The sequence below is a fragment of the Corythoichthys intestinalis genome, chromosome 21 (assembly GCF_030265065.1).
Source record: "Corythoichthys intestinalis isolate RoL2023-P3 chromosome 21, ASM3026506v1, whole genome shotgun sequence".
NCBI lineage: Eukaryota > Metazoa > Chordata > Actinopteri > Syngnathiformes > Syngnathidae > Corythoichthys > Corythoichthys intestinalis.
In genome coordinates, this window is record NC_080415.1 from 15,592,361 (window position 1) to 15,606,283 (window position 13,923).

The 13,923-nt window shown below is 40.1% G+C and overlaps 1 protein-coding gene across 2 annotated transcripts in view; it reads right to left on the reverse strand.

Moving 5' to 3' along the window:
* usp54b (ubiquitin specific peptidase 54b) overlaps window positions 1-13,923 on the reverse strand; it is a 111,672-nt gene that overhangs the window by 27,387 nt on the left and 70,362 nt on the right. For both annotated transcript variants that reach the window (XR_009061820.1, XM_057827086.1), the window contains exons 9-10: window positions 2,357-2,506; window positions 1,914-2,106 (exon numbers count right to left, since the gene is read on the reverse strand). Coding sequence is in view for 1 of the 2 variants with exons in the window: in XM_057827086.1 (XP_057683069.1) it covers window positions 1,914-2,106; window positions 2,357-2,506 (343 nt within the window). In the remaining variant the exon portion in view is untranslated. The remainder of the gene's footprint in view (window positions 1-1,913; window positions 2,107-2,356; window positions 2,507-13,923) is intronic.

Here is a 13,923-nt window from a genome sequence, read left to right on the forward strand (position 1 = left end):
CGAATATATACATTCAACATAAAGTACATAAGTACTGTATTTGTTTATTATGACAATAAATCCTCAAGATGGCATTTACATGACTAACATTCTTCTGTGAGAGGGATCCACGGATAGAAAGACTTGTGACTTTGTATATTGTGACTAAAAATTGCCATCTAGTGTATTTGTTGAGCTTGCAGTAAATGATACTGTGGCCATGCCTAAATGCATGATGGGAAGTGGAACCATGACTGCGTAGTGCTACCAATTGATATATCTTCTCTGTGTTGGGAAATAACATAAGGTGTTAAGAAAAAGATCAGTTACTACCTTGCTTCCCCACATTGCTTCCCATGATATTTCTAATCATAGGGAGAGGGATTGTAAGGCTTTAGCCCATTAAAAAAAGGCTCCAAAGGCTGCCAAAATTCACTCTACTCATATTATGCTGGCTTTTATCTCTCTATATAGGTAAAGCGGCGCCCAGATTGAGCGCGACAATGTGTGAGTGGGTCGTGCAGCGCATGCATTAATTGCGTTAAATATTTTGACGTGATACATTTTTAAAAAATTAATTACCACCGTTATTGGGATAAATCTGATAACCCTACCTTAAGCCTAAACTAAAGACTCTGGATGAGTGTAACATATTATGTCTGTAACGTTAAGTACAATTAGAAAACAATTTAATTAAAATATATATATATATATATTTAAAAAAGGCATGGCCGATATTTTTTTGCCGATTCCGATACTTTGAAAATGACGTGATCAGACCCGATCGATCGGGAGCAGTAACCCAGTAGTATTCATTGAGTGACAGTGACAATCTATGTCATCAACCTGAGCGTCCATTGCATGCCTAAAAAATGGGCCCTTCGTTGATCAAAGCATGTTCTAAATATTATAGATTTTTCAATCAATGGCAATATTTTATGTGTTTCTAATAACATATTAGGAAAAGAGAACAACTGTGGCTTATTAAAGCCTACAAGTCTTTAAGTCTGAGATTCCCTTTAAAGGGACGCCTTGGTCAAGATGGTCCATTTTCATTACCAAACTTACTTACTTGAGCTCTGAATCAAAGATTTTGTATTCCAATTCCGCTGATGTAGAAAAACCCCAGCACTCAGTATAAAATTGCAAGTCAAACACTCTACTTTACTTTTATCTCAGAGACCGCCCTTCCTACTCTGCTTTTTCGGCTTCCTCTCCTCAAAATGCTCTTTATTGCATGTATCAAAGTCTTCTTTAATCTTTTAGATTTTATCACTCCAAACGCCATGCAAATGTGTGAAGTCAGTTGAGCTGTCAATCGAGTCAATTCCGCATGAGGTCCAAGATTTTATTATTTTGTTAATGCTTTGAAAATCTATTCGGACTGATCCTTTTTTTTTTCTTGGCATGTCGCTACACCCAGCTACCGCAATGCATCTGTTATCTAGCTAGACTGGAGTAAAGAACAGAAAGTGCCACATGAGGCTTGTGGACCGTGATTTGTCCACCTTTAGTGAACAGCGAACTCTGACTTAATTTAATAAACAGATTTTGGGCTGTCTTTGTATTGCCCTTAATGCCACATGATGGCGCCAAAGTCCTGACTCACAATAGTAATTACAGTAGAAGTACTCTATACTGAGTTGACATACTGTGTCTTGACTGTTTAAGATATTTTTGTATGTCAGGAACAAGCTAAATTTAGCCTTGGTTCTTAACAGTTATGTAGAGACTTTGCCGCATTTTTTATTTGCTCTGCTGAGTGGCATTTATTTTTAATGTTGTAAGATGAGTTTAAATTGATATGAAAGTGGTTTTGAGATTATAGCTTGTCGTATATTTGCAGTTTGATGGGACAAGCTTGGAGGGAAGCGTGGGGCTCTGTCTCTAACCCCTGTACTGTTAACTGATGTGTGGTGTGGTGGCACACGTACCGGAGTCTTCGCTGTCGTAGCCGGCCTTGCTGCTGCAATGCTGGAGCTCCAGCGGTGGGTCGGTACCGGCGCAGGGGTTGGCGCTGTCCTGCAGTATCACCGGCGTCCCACGGGGGTCTGCGTAAAGCAGCAGCAGGGGCTGATAATGGCCTTTGATACAGCGGGACACCACGTCCTTCCACTTAGGGCCGATCTGGATCACACACGAATATAAGCCAAGTAAATGACTCCATATTAAGAGAGACTGTTGAATTTATTGCTTGAAGCAGAAGGTCAGGCACATCTGCATTGCTATCATGTGGGCAAGGACATATAGCTGCATTTTTACTCATTGACACGTTCATACGTACCACTCACATCTAAACGACCTTAACACACAGTCATATGTGGACACAGGAACACATACGTGCGCACACGGACATGACACACACGGCTCTACTCACTTCTTTGACGTGGGCATCGTCGAAGTACATCCATTTGCGTATCTTGGTCTGGAAGAAGAAGGTGGAGTAGTGCTTGCCGTAGTAGCACACCATGCCCACCAAGTAGAGCTCTGCCTGGCGAGCCCGCTCCTCTGTCACACGGTAAAACAACTACGGCGAGGGAGGGAGGGAGGGAGGGATGGAGTGAGCGGGAGAGATGCAAGGAAGAGAGGGAGAGGTGTGCAGCGTGAGACAGATGAGTTCACGTGAATGCCAGCAGCAGTTTTTTTTGTGTGTGCCCCCCACCCCTCCCCACCTCAATGCCGTATGCAGTAATCCTGCGCACTGACCATTTTTTTCCTTTAGCTGTTTGGAATCATTTGATTCCATTGAATGATATATACCAGGGGTCCCCAAACTACGGCCAGCGGACCCCTGAACAATTTTTTTGTTTTGTTTTTTTTCCCCAATAGTGTTATTTATTTCCTGGCTTTTTTCTGTGAAGAACCCAGAGAGGGTTATTTGGTTAATATCTATTTAATTAATAGTGTTATTATTATTTATTATTATATTATATTGTTTTATATTATTATATATTATTATTATTATTTATTTACTTTTGTTCCGTGAAGAATCCAGAAAGGGGGATTTGATTGTGGCTTTCTGAAAAACAAAGTTTCACATTTAGGCACTACTGCAGTCGTCACACTTTTTCTGGTACAAACTGACCCTTCATCAGACAAGGGAAAAGTTATGTGGCCCTGACAGGAAAAAGTTTGGGGACCCCTGATATATACCGAACTCAATAATGATCATCTTAAGAATTCTCAGTGTTGTTGTTTGTGTTTTATATATATTGTGTTGTATATTTCATGCTCAAATATTTGTATTGAGCAGCACCTTGTTACTGTTACAGATAGGGTTGTTTTTTTATTCATTCATTCATTCATTTTCCATGCCGCTTTTCCTCACGAGGGTCGCGGAGGTGCTGGAGCCTATCCCAGCCAACTACGGGCAGTAGGCAGGGGACACCCTGAACTGGTTGCCAGCCAATCGCAGGGCACAAGGAGACATACAACCATTCACGCCTACGGACAATTTAGAGTGTTCAATCAGCCTACCATGCATGTCTTTGGGATGTGGGAGGAAACCGGAGCTCCCGGAGGAAACCCACGCAGGCACGGGGAGAACATGCAAACTCCACACAGGAAGGCCGAAGCCCGGGATTGAACCCTTGATCTCAGAACTGTGAGGCAGATGTGCTAACCACTGAGCCACCGTGCCGCCTTGTTTTTTTATGTTCTAGAAATTAAGTAGATTTGCTAAGAATATTACATCAAATCTAACCGTTTTTCCATTTATGTGGTTTTATATAATTGAAATGTTTTGTACATGTACAGTAGGGCAAATAAGTATTTAGTCAACCACCAATTGTGCAAGTTCTCCTACTTGAAAAGATTAGCGAGGCCTGTAATTGTCAACATGGGTAAACCTCAACCATGAGAGACAGAATGTGGGAAAAAAAACAGAAAATCATTGTTTGATTTTTAAAGAATTTATTTCCAAATTAGAGTGGAAAATAAGTATTTGGTCACCTACAAACAAGCAAGATTTGTGGCTTTCAAAGAGAGCTAACTTCCTCTAACGAGGCTCCACTCATTACCTGTATTGATGGCACCTGTTTTAACTCATTATCGGTACAAAAGACACCTGTCCACAACGTCAGTCAGTCACACTCCACACTGCTCGAGAGGAGATCTGAACGGAGGAATGGGCCAAAAAAACAGCAACAGTGTGTGAAAAGCTTGTAAAGAGTTACAGAAAACGTTTGGCCTCCGTTATTGCCAACGAAGGGTACATAACAAAGTATAGAGATTAGGCCTGTCGCGATAACAAATTTTAGTGTGCGATAATTTATTTCATAAATTATTGCGATATGCGATATTATTGCACCCCCCCAATTAAAAAAATAAAAATTACAATAACTGTGAGAATACAGTATATATTAATAGATCATGTACACCCATTTAAATGCAATAAATGTTTACTCTTAAATTCAAAAATACTTTTTAGGAAAAGACAACAATATTAATACTGCACAGAAACACACAAGAAATAAAATGTGTTTTTTAAGAAAAATAAAATTCCACTTAATAATTTAAGCATCTAGGCAAATGAAAACGTTTCCCCTCATACTGTAGCTTCTGCTATGACGTTTCATGTGTGATACAGTGGTACCTCTACATACGGAGTTAATTCGTTCCAGGAGCGTGTTTGTAAGTCGAAATGGTCGTATGTCAAGCAGGATTTTCCCATAAGAATACATTATAATTCCCATAATTCGTTCCACAGCCCAAAAACCCACACTACATCCTAAATAAATACTGCTGTTACAATTGCAAATAGCAATTACAAAGAACAAAACAAATAAAATATGAATAAAAATCAGAATAAAAACAATATAATAATAGCAATAATAACAATAATTGGGTACCTGTAATTATGTAACGAATCGGCTTCTAATGTGGCGGACTTTTTTTTAGTGTACCTGAACGCACCGCGGGGCTGACAGTGAGCAGGAGAGCGCTATTTTACTTTCTGTTTCAATCCTGGCGTCAACAACAGTGGACACTCGGCGAGTTGATGATATAAATGATTTGAAACCTGACGAAGCTGGCGATTTCTTAGGCGATGTTACCACAATAAGAGCTGTCACCTTATCTTATAAAGACTGGTGAACGGAGGGGACCGCCGGCCGAGATCGGCATTCTACGACCCAGTTCATGGATGCACACTTATATTTTGCTATCATTAATGTCTTCATTTCAATGGTAAGCGTCACCTTGTATTTTTTTTTTCCTCCACCTGCACTAAACTTAAACTGCACTAAACTAAAAACAGAACTGAAATGCATTTTGCGTATTTGGTAAGTTTGGTAACAAGGAAGCCGAACTTTTAACAGCACGTCAGCCGCACGCGCGCACACAGGTGCACGCGAGGCGATAAATCGCAGCGGAAAAATTATCGCCTTCATTTTTATTTAGCGTGCGATAAATGGAATTATTGCATATTGCGACAGGCTTAATAGAGATGAACTTTTGGTATAGACCAAATACTTATTTTCCACCATGATTTGCAAATTCTTTAAAAATTAAACAATGTGATTTACAATTTGTTTTTTGGTTTTTGTTCTTGAACACTTGAACTATTGTTGTGATTCATAAAAGCAGTAAGTGTGCAGAGACATGGCCTCCTGGATCTCTTTGATATACATTGATCTTCATAATTCACAGAGAAATCCCCTTAGCCCAGTCTAAACTGTATTATATGAATATGAATACAATGTGGTCATGGTGAGTCAACCAAAGTCTTCCCAAGCAAAGCTATTCAAGTCATCTGGTGAAAATTCTTCTAGTTTAAATATTGCAAAATACTGTATATATATCGCAAACCCCCAAAAAGCAGCAATGTAATTTTTTTCTAATATCGTTCAGCTCTAAGTGGTACCTCGACATACGAACAACTCTACAAAGGATCCTTTTGACCTCCGACGTAAAATTTGACTCTGCATTTGTCTCGACATATGCTCCAAATACGATGTCGCAATTTCATTGTTTTCCCGTGAGACATGGCAGATTTTCTTGTGAGAGAAATCAACATGGGTCCCATGAAGGTTAGTGCGGGTGGTGGAAAAAGGAAAAAGGGCACGCTTAACAGTGAAATTATAAGTTAAGGTGACAATTATTATTATTGTAACTTCGGAAAGGAAGTTGCCAGCTTCGTCAGGTTTTTAATCATTTATTTCAGAACTTGTGCAACACAACATGGCTATTGGATTGAGAGCTGGTGACTTTGGAGAAAACTATGAAGAAAACTGCGACTTATGGTCTGAAAAATACGGTAGTTTACTCGACTAATCATATAATAGTCTGCTGACTAATTGGGAGGAAATTATTCGTTTGGGACATCCCTACTATATAGTACACTTACATTTGCCCCATGACCTTGAACAAGATGGATAGGTGTAGGTTATGCATGCACATACATCTACAGTATATAAATATAGCATCGAACTAACTTATTCATGAAGAAAAAAGGCCTGAGCTACAGCAGGGTCAATATAGACGCAAGTATTGCGACCTCCTCAATCAATTAAGTCATCTATCATATTGGATTCCACCATTCACAATTATTTACATTTTTGGACAATTCTGTGAATGGGCATTCTCGATCAGTTTGGTATGGAGGAACAGACATCCAGACAAAAAATGCAATCTAAAAATAATGACAGCCTTCAAATCCTATCAAGTCTACTCAGAAGAGTGAAAGCTGTAATAGCAACTCGCCAGGTGTCCCAGTAAATTTTCCTTTGAATATATTTTATTAATAACCAGAATGAGCCAGATTCTTCCGCTTCTTTTGTCTGAAACCCCAAAGCTATTCAGTCAAATAGCGTGTTAAGCGATGCGTTTTCTCATTTAAGAAGCACTACGCACGTAATTATCCAAATTGTCCTCTATTTATCGCAAATGGGCTAATCGGCTCGGCAACGAGGAAAAGCTGAAAGAAAGGCGACAGGAAGTGGAGGGAGCTGCGCGGCGTGGTATATGGATCCACTTCTTGTGACACAAAAGGCATCAACGCCTGTGACAATGTGCTTCATCTCGCGGATAAAGAATGACAGACAGCAGGCAGGCAGCCGACATGATGGAAGGAGGAGTTGGCAGCGGTGGTGGTGTTGGTCGGGGCGGACGGGAGGAGGGCTAGAAGAACTTGACACGCTATAACGCTGACTCATGCATTATTCATGGGGAATCACTTCAGAATGAGTGTGCCTGAGATGTTACAGCGGCATTGAAATGCACCGACATCGCTCGGTCATGACACTACTTTGCAACACGTGTGTGCGTGAGTATGAGGGCCGCCCGAGGAAGTCCCTGAATCACGTGTCGACGACTGCGCTTTATGGATTCAACAGCAAAGCACGGCCTTTACAAAGTTTTTGCTGCAGCTATTAATGTTAGGAGAAACAAATGCTCCCCAGTCATCTCTGAAGGTGAGCCAAACAAGTGCTCAGTCAGTGATGGTCTTAAGCTGGAAAAAAAATCTAGCACTCCCGCAATGGTATGTGTTAAATGTGGCAAGACAAGCCGTCCTTTAGTCATTTATCTAAAGGTGGCAAAACATGTACTCCTTTAATGAGATGCATTAAGGTGGGTCAAACAAGTGCTTGCTCAGGGTCATTAAAAAGTGAGCAAAACAACTGCTCCCTTGGTGAAATGTCTAAAGATAGCTAAACAAGCAATCCTTCAGGGATATGTCACAGTTTGGGCAAAACAATCACTCTCAGTGAGCAAAACAAGCGCTTGCTCATCGGTGTGTCTTTAGGTGGATAGAACATACACTCCCTCAGTTAGTCTTGAGGTGGCATTCTCTCGAATAGTGAACAAGACAAACGGATCCTCAAAGGGATGTCTTGAAAAGACGAGCTAGTATAAATGACCTTCATGTGAGAGATTGTTGCTCAAAGAATGTAAATATGCAAATCATACATTTCTTAGAACTATGATAACGGAGAAAATGTGACACAAAACGATGACAATGCTTGCAAACACAGCCATTATGTGACAAATGTGACATCAGTCACGCCATGCGTGTACAGAACATAAATGCTGGAACACTCAAAGCAGGGAAAAAGTAGCTAAAGCAATAGACACACTTTTTAAAGTTTCTGTACCTGTGCAATCTGTCTCTGTCTTTCTCCGTGTGAGACTGAGGCGAAGCCCAATTCACTACCTGCCTTCATAAAATTTTCTCCAATAGACGCTCATACTAAAGTGGGTAACCAATGCAAGATGAGAGGGACAATCTGAAATGCTCGTATTTGATTGGGTAAAAAAGTACTGGCATTTCAAATTTTCTGACAAAAACTACAGGGGTTGGACAAAATATAGAAACACCTTAAAAAATCAACAAAAACTAATTTAATATGGTGTAGGTCCGCCTTTTGCGGCAATTACAGCCTCAATTCTCCGAGGTATTCATTCATACAACTTGTGAATAGTTTCCAAAGGAATTTTAAGCCATTCTTCAGTTAGAATACCCTCTAACTCTTTTAGAGACGATGGGGATGGAAATAGACCATAGGCGGAGTTTGTCTTTTGTGTTAGGGGGGGCAAAACATGTTAATGACCCCGAAACGCGGTGTCAGCAATAAAATTAGCTTGCAAGATATATGCTCGGTTAGTAGCTTAGCCCATGCCTGTAAATACAGGCATCCTAGCTATGTGTTTGTGGGTGTGCGTGCGTGTGTGAGCGCGCGTTTTTCTGTTGAGAAGTAGACACCGATTTTTGCATTCAGCTGAGTTTTTCCAGTCACTCACACCCTTGCGAAACGAATCCTGACCGTGGTAAGTTTGAAAAAACAGGAGACTGCATCCTTCTTGACTGAATATTCCAGCCAGGAATATTTATAATCATGCATTGAAAATGAGCATTTTTTTGTTTCCCATCATTTTTTAGGGGAATTTAAAATCCGGCTGCTTTGGACAGCTATGCTTATGGCCGAAGACGTCGTCCATTAAATATGGTTCGCCCGGTTGTGGCTCTCTTGTACAATTAGCGCAGTACTTCTCAACTAGTGGGGCGCGCCCCCCCAGAGGGGCGCAGAGCGATGCCATGGATGGCGCATGTGACCTTGGGGAAAATGTTTTATTTTTTTTTTTGCCGTACGAGAATAATGTGTATCTGCGCATCTACTCAGTGGGTGGCAGTGGCGCTGTCATTTTCAGAGTGCGCGCGGTATTTTTTAACCAAGCAAGAGCACAAAGAAAAGATATATGAAGAGCTGTGGGCCGTTTTCGAAAGCCATTTTCCGTCCGGACTCACGCAGCGACCCACTGTCTTCTCCGGTTCTCACGTGTCCGCCCGAGAAGAGCCATTTTCGGCTTGGGATCGTCACGACGACCGCCCTCACCTACGGTTCTCCCTCGGCCGCCGAGAATGTGCTTTTTTTCGAGCCGTTTGCCTTTTGGATTTGACTTTTAATACAGTGGGAGATGAGGAAAGACCACTGTTTACTGTGTCTAAAAATGATTATAGCGGTCAGCCGGAAGCCAAATCAATTAAGACGCCACTTAAAGACATTAGACCCCAATCTCATTAATAAGCCGCTTGATTGTTTTTCAGCGAAAACGTGCCAAATATCGCTAATAATCGTCCCGCTTTGTCAGTGTTATATCAGTAAACCAGTGAGCACTGTTAGCATGCCAAGTGCAAAATAACCCCACACCATTGCAAATGAGGTGATACTGTGAGCAGCGAAAATAAAAACTTTCCTTCTGTCCAAAGACACTTTTTTTTTTTCTTCTATTCAGTTTTGTTTTTTTAGTCAAATTTTTTGGCATATTGTATGTTTCTAATCGATTTGAATTTGTTATTATTTACTGATTTTATTACTTCTTATTTTTCCAGTATCAAATGGTCAAAAATGTACCTTGAGTGTATTTTTACAGTTTGGATGTGACTTTTATTGATGCGCGTTAAGTCTTTTCTGTCACAAACAAAACAATATTAATAAAGTTATACAGTGGTACCTCTACATACGAATTTAATTCGTTCCAGGACCTTGTTTGTAAGTCGAAATGGTCGTATGTCGAGCAGGATTTTCCCATAGGAATACATTATAATTCCATTAATTCGTTCCAAAGCCTAAAAACATACACTAAATTCTTAATAAATACTGCTGGCACTGTTACAAATGGCAATTAAACATAGAAAAACAAATAAGTTATAAATAAATAAGTCAGAATAATATAATAAGAAGAAGAATAATTAATAATTATTCCTGTAAATAATGTAACGAATTGGATTCTAATATGGCGGACACTTTTTACTGTCCCTGAACGCACCGCGAAGCTGACGTCACGGTGAGATAGGTCGGTGCGGTAGAGATAATACTTTCGTTTTCTTGAGAGCAGTCAACTGCTTAAGACAATGGGCGTTTTGTGTTGGATAAGTTCTTAAATAAATGATAAAAACGTGACGAAGCTGGCGATTTCCTTGGCAATGTTACCACAATAATAATTGTCACCTTAACTTATAAATAGTGGCGAACGGTGGTCGGAAGAGGACCATGGAGCTGTATTGTTGAGCCAGTTCAGGGACGCGCACACCAAGCTCATATTTTTCTATAACTTGCATCTTCATTTCAAAGGTAAGCATCACTTTTTTCCTTGTTTCTCCAACTGTATCAACTTTTTTTGAAAACTGTGTTGATTTCTCACACAAGAAAATCCACCGTGCGTTCGTTTGCAGTGCTGTCATGTCGTCGTATTTCGAGCAACTCGTCGGATGTAGAAACAAATGGCGGCTCAAATTTTACGTCGGATGTCGAAAAGATCGTGTGTCGAAGTGATCGTATGTAGAGGTACCACTGTATTATAAGTTGATCTATGTTACTTTTTTTCTTTAATTGAAAAAATGGACACAATGTTAGGCAGAGGCGTGCTTATAATAGTAATATTATAGACAAATAATACTATTTACAGTGGCGGCAGAGGGTTGGGGGGGGCGCGAAACATTTACGTCTTCCTTGGGGGGGGCGTAACAGAAAATAATTGAGAAGCACTGAATTAGCGTCTTTAGTGGGACAAACGTAAACTCCGGTCACCATTTTGGCAGGGCTCTCCGGCGTTTCATGGTTTACATCTTCAATCCTTGGTTCTCTCTCAGTAGTTGTTGTCACTTTTGAAAGCTTAGGTTTGAAAAAAATTGAATGTATTAAAGTATGAAATAGACGTCTTAATTGAATCTCTAAAACTGACCATAAATGCCCAATAATGTTGAGGTCTGGGGATTGTGCCGGTTGTACGAAGACGCTCAACTTCATTAGAATGTCATGCCATTCTTTAACAATTTTGTTCTATGAGCATGATGCCAAAATGTTAGGTTTTACCATTATTTTGTCCAACCCCTGTGTTTTGCCTACTTCATGGAAATACTGGTTTTTGCGTTTTTCTCTCTTATGCATTATAAAAATGTGTGATTTTAAAAAAAATTTTATTAAACAAGATTCTTTCCACTGGGATGCACTCGATCAAAACCATGTCTTGCGCTTTAAGGTGGGAAGAATAAGCCCCGTTTCAGTCATGTCTAAAGGTGGGCGAACAAATGCTCCTTCAAGGATGTTATGAAAAGAGCAAAACAAGCCCTGCCGTGGTGATATGTCTTAAAATAGCAAAAGCATTACCTTTTGGGATGTCTTAAGGTGTGAAAAACAACCAGTGGCAAAAAAAGGCATACACAATATAAAAGTGAACTAATCAAGCACTCCCTCACCGATGTGAGCATATCTAACAGCCCCAGTGGACAGATTTTAACAACACAATCTCCCGAAATGTTTCAAAATTCATCTGGACCACGGGTGGGAAAAGGTGCCCCATTGCCATGACAACCACAGCCCCTCCTCCTCCTGTGCTACACTGTCCTCAGTCCACCAGGGTTTCATCAGCTCAGGCCGCCAACCGCCTCCCTGTCCTCAATGTCAAGGTTACTTTTTTTTGTGGTGGACCCACCTCCTCCATCAGGTCCTTCAGAGGTCAGAGAAACAACTTTCCTCCCATATTCAAGCAACATGTGAGGAGAGTGCATGTGTAAATATATTATGGGTTAAAACAAAAGTTTTACAGCGCGATTATTGACAAAAATATCGAAACAAGCAGTCCCTTACGGATATGTTTTGAGGTGGACGAAAAACGCACTCGGTCAATGATGTCTACAATTGGGCAGAACAATTACCACCCATAGACTTCATAATGTATTGACGGGGCGTGGGACGGATAGGGGGACTGCTGGGACTGTTGGAGAGGCTGTCAAAGCTGACTGAGTGGAATCACAGACTAAGAACTTTTTTTGTTGAAAATTCTTGTGAATAAATGCTTAAATCCCCAAATTCTTTCTAGATATGGACGTAAAACAGTCATGATTTGTGGTTAAAAGCAAAAAAAAAAAAAAAGTGAAGTTAGCATTTATTGTATGTAAATATGTCGAAGTACAATGCTAGTCTGTTAGTAAATGTAGCAAGTGGCCGCCTGATGTAAACAGCTTTTCCGTTGAAAATTCTTGTGAATAAATGCTTAAATCCCCGAATTCTTTGTAGATATGGACGTAAAACAGTCTCGATTCTTGGTTAAAAGCAAAAAAAACCAAAGTGCAGTTAGCATTTATTTTGCGTAAATATTGCGAACTATGATGCCAATGCAGTAGCGACTAATTTCTCCCATTGATTTTTTTTTTTTTTCACAACGTTTCAAAATGCATGCATTGTACGAAAGACAATCCTCCCTGTTTGTATGCGGTACAGATTTCGTACTTTTTCAACAGAAATCCGTCGTTGGATCGCTGCGTGCGTGTGTTTGTGAATAGCTCCTCTTGATCTGGGCGTCCCCCTACTTGAATGCTAGGCGCAGTGCATGACCAATCTGACCCAATACATTTTGAAGTCTATGCACTACCTCAGTGACATCTTAAAGGGAACCTCGGACTTAAAGACTTGTAGGCTTTAATAAGCCAAAATTCATCTTTTACTAAAATATGTTGTTAGAAACACATAAAATATTGCCATTGATTTGAAAATCTATAATATTTAGTACACGTTTTGACCTACGGAGGGCGCCATGTTTTATGCGCGCAATGGACGCTCGGGGTGATGACGTAGTTTGTCACTCACTCGACGAACACTACTGGTGTTCTGCAATTCCTTCTACGCGGTGAAACGTCCAACACATGCACATCGGTTAAAAGAGGCGAGTACTACTATTTGTGTTTTTGTTTCTTTTATCACCTTTTCATTACTTTAAAATACTTTTTGCGTGTGTTTCCCTCTCATACTTTTAAGCATTGTTTTCTTATGCTAGCTTTAAAGCATATTGTTGATCTGTTGACCACATAAGTCACGTAGCATATTTAAACCACCCATATTTGATATAACTATGTTTAAGTATTTTGTTAAGGCATCTTTAGTATGTTGTGTTTGTATGCATCTAAACAAAAAAGATGAAAGCGCACAGTAGTACGGTAGGGTGTCAAATATGCCTCTTGTAGACGTTTCGCCGGTGGAGCACATTTTGGCCGGACACTGATTTTGTCATACTCTTGTCTCATCCTATCCAGTCTTTCCTGTTCATTTTGCTTTTGCTGCTCGTTTTGTGAAATATCAACAATGCTGTCATGCTCATTAATGTTCCTCTCGGGTACAAATTGAAATGGTTGAACAGAGGACATGTTTATGTATCTTGAGTCATACTCTGGAAGCCCGGCAGCGTAACCCAGTGACGTCCCCGCCTTGCGATGTCAACAACAACTTCGACCTACTAGTTAAAGTAATTTTACAAATTGTATAAAAAATCAAGAGAAGTTTTAATATAAAAATTATTTTAACTCATAATAATGTTGATCTTTTAACAACTACAAGTCTTTCTATCCGTGGATCCCTTTACTTTTGCAAAATAAGCAATGTCTTATTAATCACTTCAGGTGAGAGAAACGAGCTCACCTTCAGTGATTATTTAACTAGAACTACCAAGGAC